Source organism: Topomyia yanbarensis, chromosome 3 (genome assembly GCF_030247195.1).
Source record: "Topomyia yanbarensis strain Yona2022 chromosome 3, ASM3024719v1, whole genome shotgun sequence".
Taxonomy (NCBI): Eukaryota; Metazoa; Arthropoda; class Insecta; order Diptera; family Culicidae; genus Topomyia; species Topomyia yanbarensis.
The window spans coordinates 85,763,756-85,790,607 of NC_080672.1; the positions used below are offsets into that span (position 1 = coordinate 85,763,756).

Genomic DNA, 26,852 nt, shown 5'->3' on the forward strand with positions numbered 1-26,852 from the left:
TGTGGGACTTAAATCAAAGAATTTAAATCATCTTACATTTTGTATGCAATCGCTTTAACAATCAGAAATATCCTGTAGTCAATGATGCACAAAAGTCAAATCAAAAGTTGTAAAAACACACTTTTTGTCGTATGAGCATCTCAATGTAGGCTAATAAAATGCTGTCATACCACCATTTGGATTATTTTAGATGCTCTACACGACACTATTGATATTAATTCGCGTAGTGCTTCTGATTTTCGGTAACAGGGGGGGGGGGGGGGTCGGGTTTACCCAACGGTCGAATTTGCCCCACCTTACCCTATATAAGAGCACCTTTTATATTCATCGCGGTATCGGTTTGAATCAGAGTTTTCTATGTGATCGCACTCCGCAACCCGTAACTCCGTAGCCGGAAGTCGGATGGAGATGGAATTTAATATCAGTTTCCGGGGACGCAACACCTTTCAGTTGAGACTAAGTTGATCAAATCGGTCTAGCCATTTTCGAGAAACCAATATAACCGTTATTCTGAATGTGGATGCTTCCGGATCCGTCGATGGTGGCCAGTGTAGCCAAAGAGACTTTGAATGAATGTTGGTGACCTAGATCTACAAATTCAACAGTTGTGTTTACATTTTGGAAAAAAGTTCACCTTCTTACATTCTTCGCAGAATTCGTTAGAATCGGGATTTGCTGCGTGATCGTACGTATCACCCTGTAATTCAGGAACCAGAGCTCGGATCCACACAAAATTCAACATCAGCTGATGGACCTTTCTTTTAAAATCAAGTTTGTCAAAATCGGTTCAGAAAATTTCGAGAAACCGATGTGGACAAATCAACAAATTTTGTTTTCTAACCATACTCTTCAACTCGTAATCCGGAACAAGAAGTCGGTTGAAAATGAAATTCAATAGCAACCTATGGGAATATTATACCTTTCATTTGAATCTTAGTTTGTAAAAATCGGTTCAGCCACCTCCAAGAAACCGATGTGGACATTTTGTTAACAAATCCGCACATACACACATACATACATACATACATACATACATACATACATACATACATGCATACATACATACATACATACATACATACATACACACATACATAAACACAGATATTTTGCGATCTCTGCGAACTGAGTCGAATGTTATATGAGACTCGGCCCTCCGAGCCTCGGTTAGAAAGTCGGTTTTTGGAGCAATTGCATAACCTTTCTATATGAGAAAGGCAAAAGAATAATATTTAATTAGCTTAATCAGCATGAGTTCAATGTTATCTTCATGTGATTATATTTTGAAATGTTGGTGGAATGGGTTTGAAAGTGGAGGGAATGGGGGGTTAGTAGAGTGGGAGTGGAGGATGCGCCAGAAATACTTCATCTTATTTCGGTATACGGGGTGGATGAAGGAAATGCGGGCGTGAGGGTGGTCCAAGGGGAGGGGAGTGATGAAGGAGGGAGGTGTAAGGGCAAGGCGGGGGGGGGGAGTGAGGCGGCGCAATACTCAACTGCATATTTTGCCTTCCATTTGAGACTTGGTTTGAGAAAATCGGTTCAGTCGTCACCGAAGAACCGATGTGACTTTAATTGTGGAATATGCCCGGAATTCCGGAATCGTCGATAGTGGACAATATATTCAAAGAATGTTTGATTGGCAATCAGTGATCTAGATCTGCGATTAGAAGTAATTTGGTGACCATTTCAATAGTTTTTAGCCTCTGAGGTATTAGGATTGTACCGATTTATACTGGAAATTTCAGTGTATCCTTACTAACACCCCTGTAACTCCGGAAGCAAAAGTCAGAACCGAATGAAATTCAACAGCAGTCAATGGAATTACTGTATCTTTCATTTGAAATCAAAAAAAAAATGTAAAAATCGGTAGAGAATTCGTTGGGTAATGGGTGTGATATTAGCTTAGGAACTTGGCGGGTTCCCCGGGGGCGTCATGAACCGTCATAGGTGGCCAATGTGGTCAAAGCTGCTTTGGTTGATCATTAGTGATCCAGACCCGCAAACTAGAGTAATGTTACATCAATTTTAATATGTTTTACATCATTTGAACATCACGGTGGTACCAGTTTATATGGGAATTTGCTGTGTGACCGCACTCTTCAACCCGTAACTCCCGAACCGGAAGTCGGATCAACTAAAAATTCAATAGCAGCTTATGGGAGCGTTATACCTTTCAGATGAAACTAAGTTTGCGAAAATCGGTTCAGCCATCTTTGAGAAAATTGTGTGAGTTTAAATGACACACACATATACACACACACACATACATACACACACAGACATTTGCCGATCTCGACGAACTGAATCGAATGGTGTATGACACTCGGCCCTCCGGGCCTCGGTTAAAAAGTTGATTTTTACAGTGATTGCATAGCCTTTCTTTATATGAGAAAGGCAAAAAGGTGCGAAATCGGAAAAGTCCCAAAAAGTCCATTTTTATGAAATTTTTTTTCGAGATAACATAAAATCTCGACGTTTCATGCATTTTAAAGATGTTTGGCTTCAAAGATACGAATTCGATTTCTGAAATTTCATGGGGTCCCCCCTTTGAAAAAAAATAGAGTTCCGACTTATATGGTAATTTCATATGTGACCGGACGATTTAGTCTATATTTCCAGACCCATATAAGCGATCCGTACGAAATTTTATAGACATCTGTGGGGATGTTATAGCCAGAGTTAAAAATATTCAAATTCATTGAATGAAAATTGATCATATTCAGCCGCATTCATTTTCAATATTCAGTGACGCAGCTGAAAATGTCAAACGAACAAACCGCCCATTCATCCATGCAGATTTTCATTCGGCTCCGATTATTATACGAAGCGACCGTGCAGCAACGAATCAAACGCATCAAAGTAGGCCCTGGCACAATGTAAGAGATGATGATTGTTGTTTTATATGCTTTATCGACATTTGAAAACATTTTCCTAGATAATTAGTGTAATGAATATATTGTACGATATTGAACTGAATGAATAAGATGGATAGTTGAATGAATATTTTTTCTATTCACCGCGAGTCGCAACAGGTTCATTTTCAGCCGTCAACAAAGAGCTTCGATTATTTTTAACTCTGATTATAGCTATCATTTGGGACTAAGTTTGTGAAAATCGGCCTAACCATTTCTAGGAAACTGATGTGAGTTCGTAAATTTTGAAAGATGGCCGCTTTTCCCGGGCACTTCCGGAACCGTCTATGGTGGTCAATGTAGTCAATGAAAGTTTGGTTGGCCGTCGGTGACCTAGAACAGAAAATTTAAGTTGTTTGAGAGACATTTTAGCGAAATTTTTACCTTTTTTGCTTTCATCGGAGTATCGGTTTGAATCACAATTTGCTATGTGATCGCACGCCACAGCCTGTAACTCCGGAACCGGAAGTCGGGTCAGGATGGAATTAAATAGTGATTTACGGGGACGCAATACCTTTCATTTGAGTTTAGTCGAATCGGTTTAGCCATCACCGAGAAACCGATGTGACTGTTATTTTTAATTTAGATACTTCCGCCGGGGCTTCCGGAACCGATGATGGTGGCCAATGTGGCCAAATAGACTTTGAATGGATGTTAGTGACCTAATACTACAAATCGAAGCAGTTGTGGTCAAATTTTGGAAAAATTTTCACCTTTATACAATCATTGCAGAATTTATTAAAATCGACATTTTCTGCGTGTTCGTACTCATCATCCTGTAATTCCGGAACCGGAAGTCAATAGCAGCCTATGGGAACGTTGCACCTTTCATTTGAGACTAAGTTTGTCAAAATCGGTTCAGCCATCTCTGAGAAAAATGAGTGACACACATACACACATACACACACATACATACACACACACATACATACACACAGACATTTGCCGAACTCGACGAACTGAATCGAATGGTATATGTCACTCGGCCCTCCGGGCCTCCGTTAAAAAGTCGGTTTTCAGAGCAATTGCAATACCTTTCTATTGAGAAAGGCAAAACGCCCAAACAACTAAAAGCACGCAAAATATTTTGACTCATTTAATCATCTAATGAAAAGTGATTCTAATTTCAATCCTGAGAGTTTTGATTTAATCACTATTTTGTTGGTGTACTATTGGTAGGTCGTTCATGAAAACGGGCATCGGTATTGAAAGAAACTCCGCAGCCGGGGAAATCTCTGCATCAGCTAACAGATAGGAACGAGATAAAAAACCCTGGAAGGTTGTAAAGAGATGTAAGTCGTTTTAGTCAGCATCTCTGGATCGGTTCCCTACTGATGTAATACAACGGTGGCCTCGTAAGGACGAGGATTGGGAGGAACAAGAGGTTTTGGTTTAGTCGGTAAGTTTACTATATACACCACTGCAGTAAGAATCCGGCAAAACCACGAGTCAGCAGGCAATGATGTCTGTTGAAGATTCCTTCTCGATAACAGATATCGTCCCAATTTGTTGAGCGGAGTCGTTTGGTACAAAAGACTTGATCCTCCAGATCTATGAAAAAATTTTCAAAGTCTCCCCCCCTCCTCTTTTATAAGAAACGTATATAATCCACCTCGCAGGTGCACTTATGAAGCCGAAATGAGCAGTTAGTACATTTCAATGGCTGTTTTAATAGTTTAGACGTTAATAACTAACCGTTCAAACAGGTGTATACAAATAAAATGTGGTTCAAGCAAGTGTACCGTCTGTAGACAACAAAATATTCTGAAACTGTTATTATTCTTCCACCATAGCCGGTGTATTGTGTTGAATGATCTTTATATTCATATATCAGCTGAAATGTACACATGACTACATTATATATTAAATGCGGCTATAGGGTTTTTTGATGCGCTTTCTGTCTGTGCCTCTGTGGATAGTTTTTTGTGCAAATATTCGAAGTGGTAAAATAAACACATATCTTTGCGTCAAATTACAAACCAAACATCATATGCACAATCATAGAAAGCACATTTGTTGTTAGCCTCGGCAACAACCATTGTGTGGTAAATTCGGTCTAGGATTTTTATCGCCTAACGCAACATTTTGGCTGTAATTAAATTGAAAGGGCACAGAGTATAGACGTTTACCTCGAGGGTTACACGTATGTTAGTATTACATAACGGTTTATTCAAAGGTAAGCTCGACAACACCTCCAGGTGCACTACTGTGATTGACTGAGTTGACAGCTGATCATACAGAGGTTTTATAATGGCTGGCATAGTTATTCCTTTAAATGGGGTAAGTTGGTATGACGTCGTTAATGTTTTAACAAGTATTCGTATGGATGTTTACACAAGTATTATTTTCTTGATTGTTTGACCATAATTCTATTCTATTCTATTCTATTCTATTCTATTCTATTCTATTCTATTCTATTCTATTCTATTCTATTCTATTCTATTCTAACTCTTACACAGCCAGTATTGAAAAGCATCCTGGAAAACACTGCAGTTATCTTTAGTGTTTTTCTTGTCAACATTAATATTTGCAGCATATCGTAATATGACGCAAATATTAAAACGGCCAGGCCTACTGTGCGGAGTTTGTTTTGAAGATGGTTCAAAATTATACGGCAATCCAATTATTCGTTTACTGAATAATTGAACTAACGAATCATTTTGAACCTTGATGAAAGAAGAAACGAGGACAACCGTACCGACCGTTTCAGTTTTAAGGGGATATGATAAATCGTTAGGAGTGACTGAGCTAAAAAGGTTAATGTCACTCCTTTGGTCCTTTGGGATGGGACAGTGGTATTTACACTTTGCCCTGGCTAATTAGCCTAGGTTAAAGCGCCTTTATTCGCTCTCTGCAATGAGAAAGAGAAAATAATAATAATAATAAAGAAAGAAAAAAATCATTATATAAACTTACACCTCATTGCTCCATGAAGTGCATTCCAACTGAAAAATATTGAAAACGATGGTTGGGAAGATGGGGAATACGTTTCCACTAGTGCGAATGCCTTTAAGCTCACAAAATCAACAGGAAGAAAAAAAAATACCAGAACGAATCCTGGATAATGGAATCAAATTCCAGTTGGGGTTCAATAACTAGAATTTGGCCCCACCATCCAGGATTCGTTCCACCTGCTTAAATCTTTAGTGATGAGATAAATCCTGTGTGTTACTGTTTGATTCTGTTAGAAAACATACATCACTAGCGAAAAATCAGAGAGAAAAGACAGTAAAACTGATCAAATTATATTACCCGACTTTGATATGTATTCGAGTATACGTTCTACTGATTTTCTATGTAATTTAGAATTAATTTAATGTTCCAGCACTGCAAAATCCCAGATATTTCAATATTGACAATTTGTAGTGTCTGTTGATACATACCTGTAGTTGCAATATGAGGTTCTGGTTGAAACTCCAGAATTTTCTTACCGACATCACGCAATTTGCTTTTGTAACATCCACGGTGATAAGGATATCCTACCAAATAAACTAATTGTTTACCTCTGTAGCGTCGAAAATAGTTCATGCCCTCATCATCAAGGTCAACTGCAGCTGTCGTAATTCCTCGCCTGCCGTACTTGATGGCGCACAACAGTATTATCCGGTCGCACCGACTGCCAGTGCATATGTCACCAACTCTAGGATGAACGGCCTACGGCACCAATTAAAGCCTGTGGACACGACACACTACGACCAAAAAACTTGTCCGAAAGGATTATTCGGTTTGCCCCAAATTACCTTAATATTTGCCCGTTAGATCAGTCCGCAAATTGTGTTTTTAGATCTTTTTCAATAAAACAGAAACCAGATTGTTTGACCATAATACACTAAAATAGGTAATCCATATACGTTAAAAGACCGATAATATACACCAAATCGTCGCTGTTGTGCTATCTTATGACAAGCGCCATTTATCACATTTTGAGAAAAACGATTTTTAAAATTTGAGACTGAATATCTTGAAACTTATAATCTTTATAAACAATTCAAAGAAGACAATTGATCCTTCTATCTATTCTGTATTAATGTCTCAAATATTACGAAGATCAGTTGACTATGTTGCGAGTTTTTACTATAAATGTAAACAAAAATCGCACTCACACTTGTCATAGGTGTGTATTGATGACAAAATTTGTATGGCGTGTCATAATCGTGCATGGAACATTTTCTATAGAAAAAAATCATCAATTATTAACTTGTATTTATATCTTTGGCTTCATTTGGTCTAATAACAATCGGTGAAATGCATTTTGAAGGAAATGAGTCGGGGAATCTAGAAAAATTAATTATTTTTGGTTGCAGTGTTGCCAAATATGCTATATTTCCAGTTTAAAACTTAAACTGCATTTTTCACAAAACTCATGTATTTTTATTTGGAAAATAATTATGCCATTGTGTTCCTCAGATAATTTTACACATAAAACTATCTTATACATCAAGATAACTTGAATCAATCCCCAGACAGAGTCATTTGATGCAAAAAATGAGAAAAAATCATCGCGTTTCTCGCCATATCTCAGTAACCAAGCAAAATGTCAAAATTCTGAAAACGCCACTTTGTAGAGATTTTTTAGTCAAGTGATGTGGCATATTTAACTCCGTTTACCCCAAAATGGCGTTTGTCATAAGATAGCACAACAGCAACGAAATACGCTCATAGAAATTTTAAAACTAATTTAAAAATCAGATCATCGAAATCATAAAAAAATCTAAACCGGCATTTTTTGGTTATCACCTACCATAAAACGGGGTGAATCTAGTAGACGCGGAGCAAAACTGGTCCAAACAAGTATCTGTGAATATCACTGTTAAAATATCTTTTCCTAATTCACGTTCGCTTATCATTTAGTGTCCTTATCATAGCACAGCTGGTAACCGTATCTTTTTTCACATTACCTGTTATAAAAATAGCAGTCAGTTATTTTTTTTCGTGTACGGTAATTTCGCAAACGTCTATCGCAATTTCGTAATTGTTTAATTGGGTATGAGCATAATGAGCGTATAATTTTGTGATTGTTCAGAGGAAGCGATTTTTTCCTTCTGAGAATGTTTGGAGAGTTCTAATTTTTCACATGTCGGCCACGTCCTAAGGATGATCGAGGAAGCAAGGGAATGTTATTATGTCATCCGTTTTTTTTCTAAAGACCGTGTGTAGTTCTGTACCTTCACGCTGTTCTATCGAGCGTAACATTTTCACTGTGCTGCATTAGGTTCGAGAGCGGAAAATCAACACATTGTCCCCCATCACACACATTATTCGTACGGTCCGAAACGTCGGTGCGATTAAGGTTAGGTTACTTTCTAATCGCACACCGGATTAACCTGTATTTACCGTGATAAGCGTTATGATTCATGCAAATTTCCCAAGCCTTCCTGTAGTGTGAACAGCTATCACCTGCTATCACCAGTCGCCGTGATTTATCCCTATATTTTTCCTTTGTTACTTTCATTCGAAAATCCAGGAACCTGTACATAAAAGTAAATAAAAAAGACTCCAGCTTTTGTCGCATCTCACGGCATGGAAACCAAAGCCAAATCGGTGGATCAACTCTTGCTTCAGCCGCTGGATGCTACACGGCATCTGGGTTGGCTTTGTACGAAGAAAGATAATAGTGTTATCAATCTCCCAGTAGACTTTAGCCCCTTATCTCAATTTCATAATTGGGTTATTGTATAAGAATGAGATTTGAGCCGAGCAATGGAATGCTAAATTTGATTTTAATAATCATTTTTGAAGACACGAATGAAATGCCAAAAGCACACGCGCTGAATCTAGAACAAAAGGTAGCCGACACTTTCTTGCAAAAATGGCAGATCTCATTATATGGTTTTGCAAAAAAAAATATTCGAAAGATTTAATAAGAGCTGATATCTTTTATCTCATTTTTTTAGAAGTTCAGACAGTACTCTTAGATAACCACGCTCTACGAATAAAATAACAACTCGTCTATGTAATAAGTTTTCTATACTCTAAATAGCACGAGATTATTCCATAATTGGAAGAGTGGTCGCAATCCAAAACAGGAACTATGATCAAAGACAAACAAACATGACACTTCGAACAAATTATCTAGTTTTTCATCTTTCTTATCTCGATACAAAGTTGTGCTTTAGACAGTGAAAACAGTGTTCCATTTCGGAACCGCGCTTGCTTACTAGTCTATGTAGGTCGATCCGAAAGGACAGTAATATTGTATACTATCAACTAAATCTTTTACCACAAAATGATGGAGATGCCGCGAAAAAAATTGTATTATATCTGTTAGTATGCGCCAATTCGTGTGAAATTTTATAATTTGTTCTATTTGCATATGCCGGCCCACCTAGCAATCTCGTCGAATTTCAATCTGTCTTCCTCCGCTCCTACTCAAACAGCCCATCCATATCTACATTCGATTTTTTCCCATAATCTTTGGCTCTTAATATTTCGTGTGCTGCTGGTTTCTGTCACCGCCGCTGGAACAGCTGATCAGGTGACCTTGACCGGATTCTGCTTTACGGTGATCATTCTTCCACTATCTGGATCGATCGAGTGTATTCGGGATGCAACGACCCAGGCGTTGTTATGCTGATGTTGTGACGATGGTCGTTATTGTACGGAACCGATTGGATGGTAGAACATCTCGCTGTAGCTGTGTTGCCCGTCGACTATCTGGTAATGAGTTGATGGAGCAGAACGCTTGTAAACAACAATGAAGATCGCTTGGGTGCACACCTAGACTGGAGGAAAAGTTGTTGTCGTTACTAAAATTGTAATAATCAATTTTCACACTCTTCCCATTTGCGTAGTTTGCCGATGAGATGATACATGTGAAAATCCAAAAGCAAACTTAAAACTAGATTTAGCAGTACAATGTACAAAAATCGAAGAGATGTGAAGTTTCCTTGAAATTGCTGTAACATCTGTGTACCGGATTATTCCGGCAATATGCTGCACGGCGCCTAGGAACAGGACCGTAGTGTGGTCTTCTGACGCCCTTGGCGGAAAAAAGTTTCGCGTTTTGCGCCACTTTGCTGTAAACTTTGGTTTTCTTTTCTCAATTAGACTTTCGAATAATAACTTAATGCGTACATCGGATTGGCATTAACATACCGAAATACCGGTTTTTAAGCATTAAAATTTTCGGTATTTTTGTTAGGAAGAACTATTTAAAATTTTAAAGCTTTCGAAACACTTTAAAACCTTTCCAAATCTGTAAGGCAAAATCTATCAATTCTACATTGCAAAATACACCATTTTGTATTCAATTATTTGTCCTTTATTGTGGAAATGCTGGTGTAAATTTCGCACTCAATTCTATAATTGAAATGGAAGAACTGAGTTCCTATTTGTCCGTCCCGTTAGATCAACCCGTGGTTTCTTATCACTAGATCTATCCAGGTCATCTCTAGAGTCTAGACCCCTTTAGGAATTTGTTTTCGCAACTAGACGATCGTGCTAAATCCAGTAATCTAACTTTGCCTATTTTAGAGACATGATATGTTAAATGGCGTGAACGACCTATAACGGCCGATGTTTATTTCAATAACAACATATTTTTCTAATTTCTAAGAAGAAATTAGGTGAAAAACAATTTGTGTATGGTCACAAAACCTACTTCACGTAGATGAGTTTAACGTTACGCGTTCCGCTCATCAGCAGACTGAATGGATTTAACGTCTATAAGGTGGTCACAACGGCTGTCGAATGTTCACGAGCGAAACCTATCAAACCTACCTTACTAGTGAACGTTCAATATAATACAATAAAATTCATATTGATAAAGTGCTTTCATACAGTATTTGTAATTGTTTCACCGAAAAGTTTCTGTTTTGCGTATTTTTTTGTTAATCAACAGTAAACATCTATATTTTTGTTGGTTGAACCTCATGTTAATAGGGTGACACATTTCCATATTATAACAAATTTTATTGGTTGTTTGTATTCCCGATTTTCGGTTGACTAGTAATTCATGAGAGCGATTTGTTTACTCGATACAAAGATCACTCTAAATTTCATCAATTTTAGCTTACCAAACAACGACGACATTAACGACTTCATCCAAACTTTCAGGAGCAAATCGCGCTGGGACTTCGTGCGACTGTCCTTCGTCATAATGGGCATCGAGTTCGTGTACTCCGCAGAAACGGCATTCGTTTCACCGATTCTGCTCGGAATTGGCGTAGAGCATCAGCTGATGACCTTGGTGTGGGCCATCTCCCCCCTGGTTGGGTTTTTCGTGGCACCCATCCTGGGCACCATTAGCGATCGATGCGTCTCAAAACTGGGTCGGAGAAGACCGGTGCTGCTGGGACTGTCCTTCAGTATGCTACTCGGTAGGTTGCGCGTTTTAAATTTCGATTCCGAATATCTAAAATTTACCATTCATTTATTTTAGGCTGCATCCTGGTTCCGTATGGCGAAAACGTTGGCAAGTTGTTCGGTGATTTGGGAGAAGTGTTTCCGGAAGCGCCCTCCAACCTGTCACAGATTGTGAATTCTAATCTATCGGACTTTACGCCGTACAAGTTCAATCGGATCGAAGAGGAAATAGGCTCGCACGAGATGAACTACAAATGGGCGATTTTCTTCACTATTCTTGGAGTGTTACTGTTAGATTTCAGTGCTGATACAAGCCATATGCCAGCTCGTGCCTATTTGCTGGATGTTTGCTTACCAGGTAAGAATGGTTATGTAATTATCTGTGCCTTGCAAAGCTACAAACTAGAATGTTTGCGACTGGTTTTCGAAAGGTACTTCGCTGTTTTCCACAATATTAGCACCAATGAAAATCACACATAATATGAGCCCATCGATATACAAGATGCTCTGCCCTCACTACACAGCAGTTCAAAATGCAAATGTAGTCAGATATTTATCTGAAACTACACAACTTTACCTTATTATGCTTTTGAGTACGTTTTGTTATCTTGAGGCCCTTCGTTTTCTTTAACCCTCTTATGCCCAACTTTTCTAGTGCACATAGAGTTTATTATTTTTCTTTAGGACTGCTGCGGTCAAGAAACACGAAAAACCAGTTTTGGTTAAGATATGTGCTTTCTTAGCAGTGTTAGAAGCTGCTTAAGTTTTACCTTCCGATGCTCAATACAATTATCCTAGAATATTTACAAAAGTCCAAATGCATGGAAAAGATAGTCGAAACAGTCGTCCCAACTGATAGGTTTTATCAGATTTCAATTATATTGTACAATATCGAAGATATATCAAAATTTTAATTTTTCATTACTCATAAATTTGCCCTGGCACCACTACTCCACTGGAATCCTATCAAACTAATAGCAACAACTCCAGATCTATGAATAATACTTCTAACTGTAAGCGCTCAAACGATAGGTGATAGGCAAAGTTATTGGCCTTACTTATTTACGTGAGAAAATCTAGCCTAAAACAAAAGTTATAGCTATTTGAAATCGTTGTTGTCTATAAACAACATGACCATGAAGGTGTTAAGCAACAGCTGGGGTGGTTCTAATACTAATTTATCATTTTGTCGTCAATGAAGGTGTTGAACAATTCCCCGGCGAGAGAAGTTCCTCCGAAACCGAGCCAACCAGCCAGGTGTCGAGGTCAGTATGGCGATTCCGGTGGAGCAGGGCGTCCGGTTCGCTGGTGCCCCGACGACCCGCGACTGGTGGTGTCTAGTCGCAGTCTACTCAGTCTAGTCCCCGGCCGTGAATCTAGCTTACGCCGACGGAGATTTCCCCGGTGAAGGAAGTTCTCCCGATTACCGATTCTTCTCTGGTTTCAGCACCACATTTTCTTGAGCCCTTTGGCTCTCTCTCGTTCCATTTCACTCAACTTCCCCGATAAGCCATTCAGCTCCCGCCCTTACTTGTTTGCGAACTACTCGGTCTAGTCGCCGACAATGGATCTAACCTACTCCGACGGAAAATTCTCCGGCGAGAGAGACTTTCCCGAATCCGAGCGGTAGATTTTTCCCGAAACCGATGAGTTATTTAGCTCCCTGCTTCGTCCCGATCTACTCGATCTAGTCCCGGCGGTGTATCCAGCCTACTCAACGGGCCAGCCATTTGGTACTGTTGTCTGTCCAGCAATTCCGGATGGAGTGTAGCTTCTGGTTCACTGGAGCCACAACGACCCACTGCTAGCTATTCGACGCGGTCTACTCGGTCTAATCCCCGGCGGTGGATCTAGCCTACTCACGAGCTACTCGGTAGGGTGTCGAGGTTGGTTCGGCGGTTCCGGTGAATCCTGACATGTGGTTCACTAGCGCCACGACGAACCGAACACTGTGCTACATCGCGCACTACTCAACTGGTCTCCGGTGGTGGACCTAGCCTACGCCGACGCAGAGTTAAAGTTTCACGGTGGCTTTATTGATCCCTTCGCCACTTCCTCTGCAGCTCGGAGAGTATACCACTCTGTTGACAGCGTCCCAGATATGCTTGTCGTGGCACTTTTCTTCGACGATATTGTCCACTGTCACACCAGACATACCCCTACGAACTTCTTCGAAGCTAGGGCATTCGAAGACCACGTGTTCCGGTGTCTCTTGCACGTGCACACACTCCAAGCAAAGGGGTGACGAAGCCTGATCAAGCCGATACAGGTACTTCCGGAAGCCTCCATGCCCGGACAGAAATTGCGTCTAATGGAAGTTCACCTCTCCATGATTTCTATGTACCCAAGCAGAGACATTTTGGATGAGTCGGTGGGACCACTTTCCTTTTTCCGCGTTATCCCACTCTTGCGGCCACTTAGCCAACGAGTTCGCTCGGACCAGTCTCCTTACATTACGTGAATTTCTCCGCTGGTAGCATTCCACGTCCTCAGCTAGAGTGATGCAGATTGGAATCAGCACTACCTCGGTCTTGTGGTGAACCAGCTGCAACTTGACGTCAGCCATCCAGGTTTCCACGATGCTTATTGTCTCTGCCGTTAGCATCTCCACTTCCTCGTCTCGCTTGGGCAGTTTCAGTGTTAACACTCCGTTGTACATTATATTCCAGAGCGTTGGGCCAAGTATGGAGCCCTGAGGTACCCCCGCAGTGATCCTAATCGACCTCTTCCCCATGTTCATTTCGTGGACTAGTACTCGGTTCTTGAAGTAACTATTCAGAGCCTTGTGCAGATAGCTCGGAACCCTCATTCTGTGCAGCGCTACGGCGATCGCTCCACAGCTAGCAGTGTTGAACGCGTCGATATCCCTTTGCGGAACCAGAACTGCCTCTGCGATAGTCAGTTCTAAATTTCAGCGTAGGTCGTCAGTCTGTTGAGGATAACCCTTTCCAGAAGTTTACCAAGAGTATCCAGCAGGCTGACATGATACTGGATCTTCTGGTGGTTTCCCTGATTTTGGCAGAAACTTCTAAATCTTCCATCTATCCGGGAAGTAGCCACCGTCCAGGCATTTCTGTAGGACTATCCTGAACATGTCCGGAAGCGCCAGGATCGCCAGGAGCTCGTCGTTGGAAACTTGATTGTCACCTGCATTTCCACCGTCTGCATCAACGTACGGTGTAGGCGGCAATGCGGTCGGGTCGTGCTTCGGGAAAAGGCCCTCCACTATAATTTTCAGCTTGTCGGCGCACATTTCGACTGGCGTCATTGGACCCTTGATCCTGGCCATAACGACACGGTAAGCATCGCCCCAAGTGATAGCGTCTACTTCTCTACACAGCTCCTTGTAGCTGGTGGACTTGCTTAGCACTATCTCGCGTTTAAAAGCGGCTTTGGCCGCCCGGAATGTTACCTTACACTCTCCTCTAACTGCCTCAGATCTTGCTCTCTGGACGCGTCTTCTGGCTTTTAGGCAAGCAGCCTGGAGGATGCTTAGCTTTTCGTTTCACCAGTACGCCGGACGCCGGTAGTTCCTCGGCTACATTTTCCTCGGCATTGTTACATCGCATGCTCTAGCTACTGTTTCCGACAGCTCATCGGCAATTCGAATTGGACTGACGCTGTCAGCACGAAGTGCTTCCACAAAAAGGTCCTTGTCGAAGTCCTTTATTTTCCATTTCCGCTCGCCAGTCCTCACTCTCGGCGTTACCGTACAATTTCGCCGACCAATGATGTAGTGGATCGCTTGGTGGTCACTATGTGTGTATTGCTCACTTACTCGCCAATTCATGTTATCCATCAGCGAAGCGCTGCAGAATGTAACGTTGATGATAGAATCCCGACCGTCTTAACGGAATGTGCTAGCGGAACCTTCGTTGCACAGCTTTACGTCCAGCTTTGCCAGTGTTTCCAATAGGCTGTAACCTCTTGCGTTGGTCAGCCTGCTATCCCATTCCACGACCCAAACGTTAAAATCACCTTCTATAACAACCGGCGTTCGCCCGACCAACGAGTGCGTCCAACATCCTGTTGTACTGCTTTGGTGTCCACCGTCCTGGCGATCACGAAACCTTCGTGTGTGCTATCCACCACCCCTTGAACAGGGAAGCCGCCCATCACATGGATTGCCGCTATCCCTGCACTATCCACCACCCAGTTACCGTTATCGGGAGGGACACGATACGGCTCTGCAACAATTGTAACGTCGCACATCGTTTTTGTTGTTAACTACCACAACAGTTGCTGTGCAATGTCGCAATGATTGATATTAAGCTGGGTTAACTCCATCATCATTGGCCTGCCTTCGCCCTTTTTGTACTCTGGGCATATGAAGCCTCCCGTCACATGGTCTTTACCGCCCTCATTTGTGCAGAGCAAGCACTTCGGTTGCTTCGTGCTGTCTCTAGCAATGTGTCCCTTCTCCCCACATTTTCTGCACAGATCAGATCTGTCCAGGCCCCTACAGTTTCTTGTCTGACGGCCGAAAGCCAGACACCCGAAACACCTCTCCATTTGTTTAGTTGCTCTAGGGATCAATCGTAACGAACACACCGACCATCCGATTTTGATTTCACCGGTCGACATAAGCTTATTGGCTGCGGTTGGCGATAAGCGTATCACTGCTGTTTGTGCGCTACTGTACGCCTTCCTCAACCTGATTGGTATCTGCTCTTTCTCCAGGTTGCATTGCTCTATTAGCGCGCTTCTCACTTCGTCTTCCGTTGTGATCTCGTCATAATTCTTGCACTCGACCCCTGCTTCCTGTGCTAAAACTCTCACATTCGCTTCTCATCCAACCGCTTCTGCCACGAGCTCCCAATAGGCCGAGCTTTTGATCAATGGATTTTTCTTCAGCTCGACCAGCATTTCGCCTTTCTGAGTACGCTTGGTTCTTATAACGTTCTCCCCCAGCTCCTTCAACTTGGGGTCCTCTCTCACCCTTTTGAGGATCGCAGCGTACGTCACGCCTTCGTTTACTTTGACGACTAGAGCGTCTCCCCTCTGCTTGTGCTGGCGTGGCCGAAGGTCTTTTTTCTTCTTTTCCTCCTTTTCTTTCTGTTTTTTCTCCTATCTTCTGCGGTTTCTACGGTTCGCCATTCACTCTGCGATTGTCGGCTGTTTCGCTAGACAGACCTTATTGGGCTTCTTCGGTTCCTCCACTTCTCCTGGCGTTCCCTTATTATTTTCACAGAACGAAAATACCGGTCACCCTTCGGCGTCTCATGGGCTTCTGCTTTTACTATCTCTGTGATCTTCCTTTCGGCGTTTTCAGCTCACTCTAGCAATGCCATCTGTTCGAATTCGGCTGCTGCTATGACGGATTTGATGCCAATCACCAGATCCTTGATCTGTCCATGCACGTTGCCTTTGCTTTTCACGAATTTGTAGATATTTTCGATTTTTTGCCTCAACTTCGTCACTTTGGGTAACCCAGACTGCTGGTCTTCTTGGGAAATGCTTGGTTTCAGCGTGCACACCTGAAATCCAAGCTTTCCTTGGCGTCCAGTTGGTTTGTCGTCGCTCATGCTCGGTATGGCCTCTCAATGGTACTCTCGCTGCTGCTGCTATTGCGGTTGCACTTGTTCGTTACGCTGGGTCGGCGACCTCGCTAGCCCAGCTTTGGTGAAAGGGTTCACCACAGTTGCTCCGTTAGATTTTTTGCTCATTTTTGTTGTTTTGTCTTCTTGCATGCTTCTTGGGTCCCAACTCCAAGCCGCTACTACTTCTACCGGCTAAGGTGACGGGTTTCGAACGTACGTACCTACCAAAGTTTTATTGGGACGGAGGGCAGCAAGTATCATTAGCCCACTTGCCGTTTCGGATAAGTGTCACCCATCCTTATTAGGGTTGTAAAATGGCGTGGCTGCGGGTCCGTGGATAAATTTCGATGAATTCCTTATGCACATCCGTGTTCTGCCGCCAGTATGCCGTAATTAGGATCTTACTGGTATCGATCCAAATGTGCCGGTTGGCACTCCAGTTGGGTGAGGATGCTTTATGCTAAAGTCTTGGGTAAAACCTTAGCGGAAGCGGAACCGACTCGCTTCGACGGAGCTGCTTTCGAATTTATATGGCTTTTTCTAGAGGTGTAGCAGAGCCCACCATTGCCTTGCCCCACCATATTCTAGCAAGACCCTTCCCCCCACCTACAGCGGAGGGGAAGGGTTGTTGAGCCCCTGAACTTCTGTCCTCCAGTGCTACCCCCAAACTTGCTGCCTCTTGTGTGTGTATGTGTGTATGTGTCAAAACTGTCACTCTTTTTTCTCTGAGATGGCTGAACCGATTTGTCGATCTGAATTCCGGTTCCGGAGTTACGGGTTTGAGAGTGCGACCACACAGAAATTTCCATTTAAAATGGTAGCACTATGACATAAAAATGATGCAAAACTTTTTATAATGGTTGCAAAGTTTTTTGGATTTGCCGGTCTAGATCACTAATGATACCCCAAAGTCGCTTTGTGGTCTAAAAAAAAATTAAAGATCGTATTTTTATTTTTGATGCCAAATGTCTTTAAAATTCCGGGATTTTAGGTAATTTCGAAAAAAATTGACATATATTGACTTTTTTGGATTTGCCATTCTCTAATTGAAAGGTTATGCAATTAAAGCCCCATCCATTCCTCATACCTCGCTCTCCATTCAACCCCATTATCTTTATATGAATTTTTCACCCCCGTCACACACCCACCACCGCATGGCAAAATTTGTTAGAATGAAGACAACATTGAACTAATGCTGATCAGGCTAATTATACATGATATTTTTTTATGTCTCAAGTGTGTCACCGTCGACACGTGAGCTACGGTTCGTGGCTGGCGAGCGTGTGTAGGTGCACAGTATACTACGAATGTAATAGACATTTACGCAATTATATACATTGGTTCCGATAACATTAAGTTACAAGTTACTTTACGCTCGTCCGGACACGCCGTAGACTCAGGTGATTCGCATTTCTAATGCCCAAAGATCCTGACTCCAAAGGTAGCAGACAAAGGGTTAAGTCGCCGGTATACTCTAAGCTTGCTCGTATGACCCTTTACACGCTTTTCTAAACTTTCCTCCTTCAACCCCTTGCTCTCCCTTGAGTTCTATGGCTCTTAATATTAAAAAATATGCTTCATTTTCCAGTCCCTTGCTAATTGAATGTCGTTAAAAACATAAAAATATAGACTCAATATTTTATCAAAGTTACATAAAATTTTAAAACCCCCATCAAACCGAATTTCTGGCTACGCAACTGTCTACTGCTGAAGACGAACGAATCGACACATAAATTGAAATCTTTTCATGTATCCCTTGCTAGATAATTCCATCAAATCCGTGGAGGTCGAGAAGCAGTTCGAACTTTGCGTGTGAAAACCAATATGCGCATATTTGATATCTATGTTATTACGTCTAAACACTATTGCTTTTTGTTTTCCACAGAGGAGCACGGCCGTGCTTGCAGCACCTTCTCCATTCTGGCCGGCATCGGTGGCTGCCTAGGGTATGCCCTCGGCGGTTTCAACTGGGACAATACATCCTTCGGGGAGTTCCTCGGCGGAAGCATAAAAACCGTCTTCACCATAGTTGGTTTCATTTTTCTGGTCTGTTTGATACTGACCGCCACCAGTTTCCGGGAGGTTCCGCTACCGGTGATGGAAAAGGATGATCTGTTGAAACCGCTGACGGAGGTCACGATCAAGAAGGAACGAGCCAAGATCATCAATTCGCTTAAGACGATCGATGAGAAAGGTCAACCAGCTCCCCAAATGATTACAAATGCATTGACGGAGATCGAGAAGGAGGCGGAGAAACCAATGATAGACGACTCCATCTCGGAAGATGAGGATAATTCGATGACGCTGAGAGATTTCCTGAAAAGCATCATCCTGATGCCAAAATCGATTGCGATTCTTTGTCTGACGAATTTGTTATGCTGGATGGGTCATTTAAGTTTTTGTTTGTACTTTACCGATTTCGTTGGCGAGGAAGTGTTCAAGGGCAATCCGGCTGCACCATCCATATCGGAAGACTATCAGTTGTACCTGGAGGGAGTTCGCTACGGTTGCTACGGTTTGGCGATCTATTCGTTGGCCTGCTCGTGCTACTCGTTTACAATCGAGAAGCTGATCAAAGTCCTGCGAGCCCGAATCGTGTACGGTGGTGGATTGCTGCTGGATTCTATGGGGATGATGCTGATGGCAGTATTCCCAAACAAGGTGACCGTTTTCGTCTTCAGTGCCACCGGCGGAATCGTTTATGCGCTTCTGTTCACTATGCCTTTCCTGCTGCTTGGACAGTATCACGCTAAGGAACGGGTAAGTTGTTTGTTTTTACGAATAAAATTCTATACTAATATACATTTGTTAATTCCAGTTCAAAGCCAACAAATCCGGTAAGCCACAAGAACCGGAACGGAAGCGAGGTCTTGCGACCGATATCGCCATGGTTGGCGGAATGATTTTCGTGGCACAGATTATTGTTTCACTTGGACTGGGCTCGTTTATCTCGTGGCTCGGGTCGACGACAGCCGTTATTTACGCTGCCGGGATCTGCAGTTTTCTAGCAGCAATCTCGTCAACGCAGGTGGTTTACATGGACTTGTAAGAGATCGTGGGAATTCGAAATCTCACTAGTACTAGCAGACTTCAGAATTCACTAATGATACTCATGTTATACTACATCATCGGTACGCACTGTAATAATCTGTAACACATCCTAGATTCATTGAAATGTAATGTGATACTTAAAAACAAACATGTTAGATAGGTTATGTTCATTGCCATCTAGTTAGGTTATAAAAATGGAATGCTTTTAATGCATGTTTTTCTAGGTTCTTTTATTGTATGAGATATTTTCAGCACTGACAGAACACGAAATAAAAATATGCGCATAGTTTGTCGTAGAAATCGTTGAGCTAGATAGCATTGGAAACGATGTTAGGTTGATAATTTAATATATACAAGAACTGTGAAGGTTTGTTTTTCAACGGATTTGTTAGTCTTCCAACAAATCGAAGAACGAATTTTAATATTGTCCAACGTTTCGGTGCTGATATGCATCATCTACAGGGGAAACTAGTTTTAATGCATAACAATTAGTTTGGTTTTAAGATGATATATGTTTGTTGTATTTACAATATAGTTCGTCCTTCGTCTAAATATTTTATTAAGCTATATGTCAGGAATGTTGCTGATTGTTGGTACATCTATAAATATGAAATATATGGTATCTGACCGTACATTCTACATTAAGGTGACAATAATTTATATAAACAAAAATCTCACAACCTACACCTTCTAGCGTCGTCCCAAATCATGAAAAAATTACACTGTCCAAATTTGGGCGAAAACGGTTAATCCAAACTCCTTCCCCAAAGAGCTTGAAGTTTGTATGGGATTTTTGACCGAAATGTATGGGGAAACAGGTTACTGTAAACTTCGAACCTAGATCTAGAAAGGAGTTAAGCGTTTGAAGATATATTGAACAAGTTTGTCGAAGACTGCGAGACAATTTAACGAATCATTAAAGATTTATTAACATTTGAAGTTTGATACTACTGATTAGCATTTGCAAAGGGCGTATTCCGCTTATCTCATGTATGTAACCACGTGTAAGGGTAGGGTAAAGCTAGAAAAAAACTCACAAATCTCTGAAATAGCAAAAGATAGAAAGTTATAATGTTCCTCAAAGGTGTAGTAGAATAAATGGACTTTCAGTTTCCATCTAAAAGTTTCGAAATTTCCCCACATGGTGGCAGTAGTGAACCAAACAATTTACAGGGAATACTACCTATCTGTACAACGGCAAGAGATAGAGGAAGGCGTAGCCAACTAGCTTATGTCGACCGATAAGAACAAAGTCGGATGGCCGGTCTGCTCGTTACGATTGATCCCGGGAGCCACGATACAAACGGAGAAGTGTTTCAGGTGCCTGCGTTTCAGCTATCAGACAAGAAACTGTAGAGGCCCGGAAAAATCTGTTCTGTGCAGAAACTGTGGCGAGAAGGGGCACATTGATAGAGACTGCACAAAGCAATCGAACTGCTTACTCTGCACAAATGAGGGCAAAAAGGACCACATGACGGTAGGCTTCTCTTGCCCAGAGTACAAAAAGGCAAAGGTAGGCCAATGATGGAAATAACCTAGCTTAAACTGAATTATTGCAAAACTACACAGCAATTGTTGTGGCAGTCAACAACAGAAACGAAGTGCGACTTTGCAATTATTACAGAGCCGTATCGTGTCCCTTCCGATAACGGTAACGGGGTGGTGGATAGCGCAGGGATGCCAGCAATCTAAGTGGTAGACGGTTTCCCTGTACAAGAGGTGGCGGATTGCATACACGAAGGCTTTGTGATCGCCAGGATTAACAGCGTAAAGGCCGAAAACGAAATTATTGCGACGCCGAAAATGTCATGCCAATTTTCTTGTAATGTTAAAAATCAAACCAAAATTTTAGGGGAGTTTTATAGATATATTTACTTCAAAAATCAAAAGAAAAGTTAATCGATGGAGCCTTGAGTGTAAAATTGAACGCATTTACGCTTGATGCCCTCCATCAAAGTCTTTACAGTGTCATCCGGTACCAGTTTCTCAGTTTTTTTTTTCTAAACATGCCCTTCTCGTCTTTGACTGTCTTCTTGCTCTTCCGAAGCTCCCGCTTCATCATTGCCCAGTACTGCTCCACCGGGCGCAGCTCCGGACAGTTTGGCGGATTCATGTCCTTTGGAACAAAATGGACAGAATTGTCCTCATACTACTCCAGGACACTTTTAGAATAGTGGCATGATGCCAAATCTGGCCAAAATAGCGGAGCTTCGTCGTGCTGCTGCAGAACGGCAAAAGGCGCTTCTCGAGGCACTCAGATTTGTAGATCTCGCCATTTACTGTGCCCTTTGTCACGAAAGCCTCACTCCTCAGTCCACAAGAGCAGATGGCCTGCCAAATGAGATATTTGGAGGCGAACTACGACATTTTCTGCTTCTTAAATTTGTCGTCCACATAGAACTTGCTCTTGCCGGTGAAAAACTCCAACCCCGGAATTTGCTTAAAATCGGCTTTTATATACGTTTCGTCGTCCATCACACAGCAGCCATATTTTGTCAGCATTTTCTCGTAGAGCTTTTGTGCCCGAGTTTTAGCCGTCGATTGTTGCCGCTCATCGCGATTTGGGAAGTTCTGTACCTTATATGTATGTAGTCCAGCTCTCTTCTATGCATTCTGGACGTAGCTCTGCGACATGCCGATCTTTTTAGCAAAATCACGGCTTGAGATGTTGGGATTTGCTTTAATCATCCGCTTCACCTCTCCCTCCGTCTTTTTGTTCTCCGGTCCGGGTTTTCTTCCAGCTCCTTTGCTGTGGTCCAACGTCAACCGCTCCTGGAACCGCTTCAACACTCTGGAGACGGTTGAATGGTGAATGTTCTGAACATTTTTCCCACTGCCGGTGCGACAGGTCAGGAAATTCCAGGTGTTTGGAAAGAATTTGTTCTCTCGACTCGCGTTGGTTCACCTCCATTTTCGTTGAATCGAAAAACACAACTTCGAGTTTGACAGCATGTAAACAATACACATCAATGAGAAAGTGTGCAAAATTTGGTTGATTTTTAACCAATGGTAAAAAAGTTATGCCCTGTTGAATGTGTCGCAATAATTTCGTGGTCGCCCTTTAGCCTGCGGGATTCTGCGTTGAACCCAAAGCGGAACCGAACGAAGTTGACAAACACGTTTCGCCTAATGGCTGTTCATGTCGCGAGTGCGTACAGAACGATATCGTCGGAGGCGGTATGCGTAATTGCCGGAATGATTCCCATCTGCATCACTCTGGCTGAGGACGCAGAATGCTACCAGCGGAGAAATGCACGAAATGCAAGGAGACTGATCCGAGCGGACTCGTTCGCTAAGTGGAAGCATGAGTGGGACAACGCGGAGAAAGAAAGGTGAACCGACCGACTCATCCCAAATGTGTCTGCTTGGGTGCACAGGAAACATGGAGAGGTGAACTTCCGTTTGACGCAGTTTTGTCCGGGCACGGATGCTTCCGGAAGTACCTGATTCGGTTTGGACATGCTTCGTCACCCCTTTGCCAGGAGTGTGTGGACGTGCAAGAGACACCGGAACACGTGGTATTTGAATGCCCTAGGTTCGAAGAATTTCGTAGGAGTATGCCTGGTGTGACAGTGGACAACATCGTCGAAGAGATGCGCCACGACGAGCATATCTGGGACGCTGTCAACAGAGTGGTATACTCTCCGAGCTGCAGAGGAAGCGTCGAAGGGACCAACAAAGTAGCCCAATTGGCTAGAACACCACCGGGAGGAAAATCGAGTTGAGGGAGAAATTCCGCAGTCGGGAAGCACTTCGTCGGGGTAGATTTGGTCCACCACCGGGACAAGTTGAGTAGTACGCAACGTAGCACTGGGTTCGGGTCGTTGGGACGCCAGTGAATCGGACGTCAGGTTTCACCGGAATCGCCGAACCGACCTCGACATCCTACCGGGTAGCTAGATCCACCGCCGGGAATTAGACCGAGTAGACCGCGTCGAATCGGAGTAGGCTGAATCCATCGTCGGAGACTAGACCGAGTAGTTCGCGAACAATATTTGCGTCAAGTCGGGAGATCAATGGCTCATCGGGGAAGTGAAGTGTAATAGAACGAAAGAGGAACCAACGGACCTAAAGGAGTTGCGGTGCTAAATGGCACCGGACAGAGAGCCAAAAGGCTCAAGAAGTTGTGATGCTAAAACCAAAGAAGAATCGGTTTTGGGAGAACTTCCTTCGCCGGGGAACTTTTCGTCGACGTAAGCTAGATTTACCGCCTGGGACTAGACTGAGTAGACCGCGACGAGACACCACCAGTCGCGGGTCATCAGGGCACCAGCGAGCCGGACGCCATGCTCCACCGGAATCGCCGAACTGACCTCGACATCTGGCTGGGTGGCTCGGTTTCGGGAGAACATCTCTCGCCGGGGAATTCTCCGTCGGAGTAGGCTAGGTCCATCGTCGGGGACTACACCGGGTAATTCGCGAACAAGTCAGGAGCTCAACGAGTGAGTGATGCTGAATGGTGCTAGAAGAGAGTTGCGGTGCTTAATGACACAAGGGAGTCGAGTTGCTGAATGTCTTTGAAATGCATGAAACGTCGAGATTCAATGTAATCTCGAAAAATTTTTTGACAAGGATTAACTTTTTTGGATTCCTTTCTCATACAGAAAGGTTATGCAATCACTCTGAAAACCGCCAACCTAATTTTTTCGAATGTAATAGAATTTCTGGATTTTAACAGGAGCTTAGCTAGGGTTGCACGGAGATATCCCTTTGAAACACCCTTCTGATCACCCCTCGTTACAACGCTTATTTTAATATTACCATAGCCGAGAAAGGTGCTGAGTGTTCGAACTGGTCAGCTGTCCGAGCTGGTTCACTTACCCATATAAATTAAATTTACGGATCTAAAACAATTTTGGCTTTTAAAAACCATATAATTTAAGTATTTTTTCCAAGCTGAGAATGGAAAAAAGGAAATATTTTAAAACGGCTTCCATTTGTGCGAAAGCAAAAAAAAACTCTATATTCCTGTTGTATGAAATCACACCGCAGCGGTTGACGTTAAGTATTGTCGTACCATTCGTCTTTTTGTGAGGATGATCCCGAAGTACAAGAACGATGACAAAAATGTCACACAGATGTTCTCAACGATGTTCGAGTGACGCGATTACGAATTTTCGAAAAAGTACGCTGATCAATATAGATTCGTGCATGAAGGAAAAAGTTAGACAGAGAATGTCCAATAATAGGAAGTAATTGAGTGGAACTCACCTTCAGGGACGACAGGGATGGTTCGTCAACGTACAATGCAGTTCAACTTAAAAACCGGTTATATATCGAGTTTCCAGACAAATAAACAGCAACACTTAGATGGCGAATTGACAGGGCCGCAGAGAGAAAATACGAGCCCGGGGGTCCAACGTACGGGTCCCACCACTGTGTATTGCCTGAGTACAAAAAAGTCAATGTTTGAAATCCATTGGAGTTCACTGATATTATGTATAGTACACTGAAATTTTATATTTATGTACCATTTTTTGTGCTCTAGTTGTTTGTAGTGCCAATGAAGGAAAAAAACGTAGAGTTTTTTATACTTTGGGAGTTTTTACTACCTCTTCGACAGTTTTGGTGGCTTTGAAAAGCGCCATTTTTGTTAATAGTATTTTTAATAGTAAGGAAATGGCAAGATTAAAAATGTAGTAATCACAAAAATAAAAAATATCTAAACGGCGATCAACGGCAAAAGATAAAAAAATAGGAAAACTAAATATTAAAAGAATGTACAAAAGAGCTAAAAACAACCAAATAAACAAAAAATGTCAATTGTCAAAAAATGTTTGATCGAGAAAAACCAAAACATAACCTATAAAAAATTGATAAAGGAAAACAGGAAACTAAAAAAACATATTGCAAAGATTAGAAAAGTTGAACATTATTGAACAAATGGTGAAAATAATGAAAAATCGATAGGAAAGTAGGAAATTTTTTGGAACCAATGAAAATGAAAAAAGAAAACTACCAAAAAGAATACAAACATTAATGTAAGAAATGCATAAAACTGTAAAGCTCGATAAATCAAAAATAATAAAATTTATTTAACATTAAAAACAAGACATATTTAAAGCAATAGAAAAAATAAATAAAACGTTAATAATGCATAAAACTAGAGGAGTATGTATAAAAGACAAGAATAAAATAATCATAGAGAAATTAAAAAAATGAACGAACCAGAAAATTTTGAAAAACTGGAAAATTGAAATGATGAAAAGACGAAAAAGTAAAAAAATAGGATGTATTGAACAAAATCGGAGCAAACAGACAAAATGGAAAACAAAAAATAGTAGAAAAAAGCCAACATACTATAGAAACACAAAAATGAAGATATTAACCCTCTAGTTCCCAACACCGCCTCTAGGCGGTCTCCTTAAATATCTAAATAAAACTACTAAAACATGATTGTATGTTGTCATCCGCACTAGTATTTCTTCCCAATGCTCACACCTTTCATACACACACATTGTTTGAATAATCGTAGCTTTCTGTTAAAGGCAATTGAAGCACAAAGTTGAAAATCCGATGAAAACTTGGAAAAAAAACTTGGAAAAAAAACTATTTTGTGTTTAGTGGTAATCTTTATTAAACAAATTTTAACTCTTTTTGGAAATTTTAATAACTAAAAAAATATTTTTGAGTAGCCTGTTAGTAGCGTTTTACTGTAGATGTAAATTGGTTTAGTGGAATAATTCGGAAGTTTAGCTTTTTTGGTAAAACACTTTGCCCGCCTAAAGGCGGTGTTGGGCATCTGGGCGAAAAAAAAAATTCAGTCTTTTGTAGTTACTTATCGTACCGAAACTAGATTTATGTGCAATTTTAGCTGAAAAGGAGCATGTTTTAAAATCTTTGGGTGAATGCTGCTGTTAGAATATGGATGTCCTTATCATTTAATTATATTTAGGGGTGTCTGGAGTAAGTTGGCGGAATCTTTTTTTCGCCTTTTGTGTTAGACATATGGCGCTGTTTATAGTCCTGCACTTCAAGTACTGTGTAATAAATACTCCCATGTACTTATGTTGCATTACATTATGTTTCGTTCACGTTAAGC

General features: G+C 41.7%; 1 protein-coding gene across 7 annotated transcripts in view; it reads left to right on the forward strand.

Annotated features, from left to right (window-relative positions):
• Positions 1-20,449, forward strand: part of LOC131690805 (proton-associated sugar transporter A-like) — a 59,838-nt gene extending 39,389 nt beyond the window's left edge. For all 7 annotated transcript variants that reach the window (XM_058976835.1, XM_058976829.1, XM_058976830.1 and 4 more), the window contains exons 3-6: positions 10,971-11,233; positions 11,296-11,577; positions 18,645-19,519; positions 19,578-20,449. In XM_058976835.1, coding sequence (XP_058832818.1) covers positions 10,971-11,233; positions 11,296-11,577; positions 18,645-19,519; positions 19,578-19,808 — 1,651 coding nt within the window. In that variant the 3' untranslated portion in view covers positions 19,809-20,449. The remainder of the gene's footprint in view (positions 1-10,970; positions 11,234-11,295; positions 11,578-18,644; positions 19,520-19,577) is intronic.
• The last annotated feature ends 6,403 nt before the right edge of the window (positions 20,450-26,852 follow it).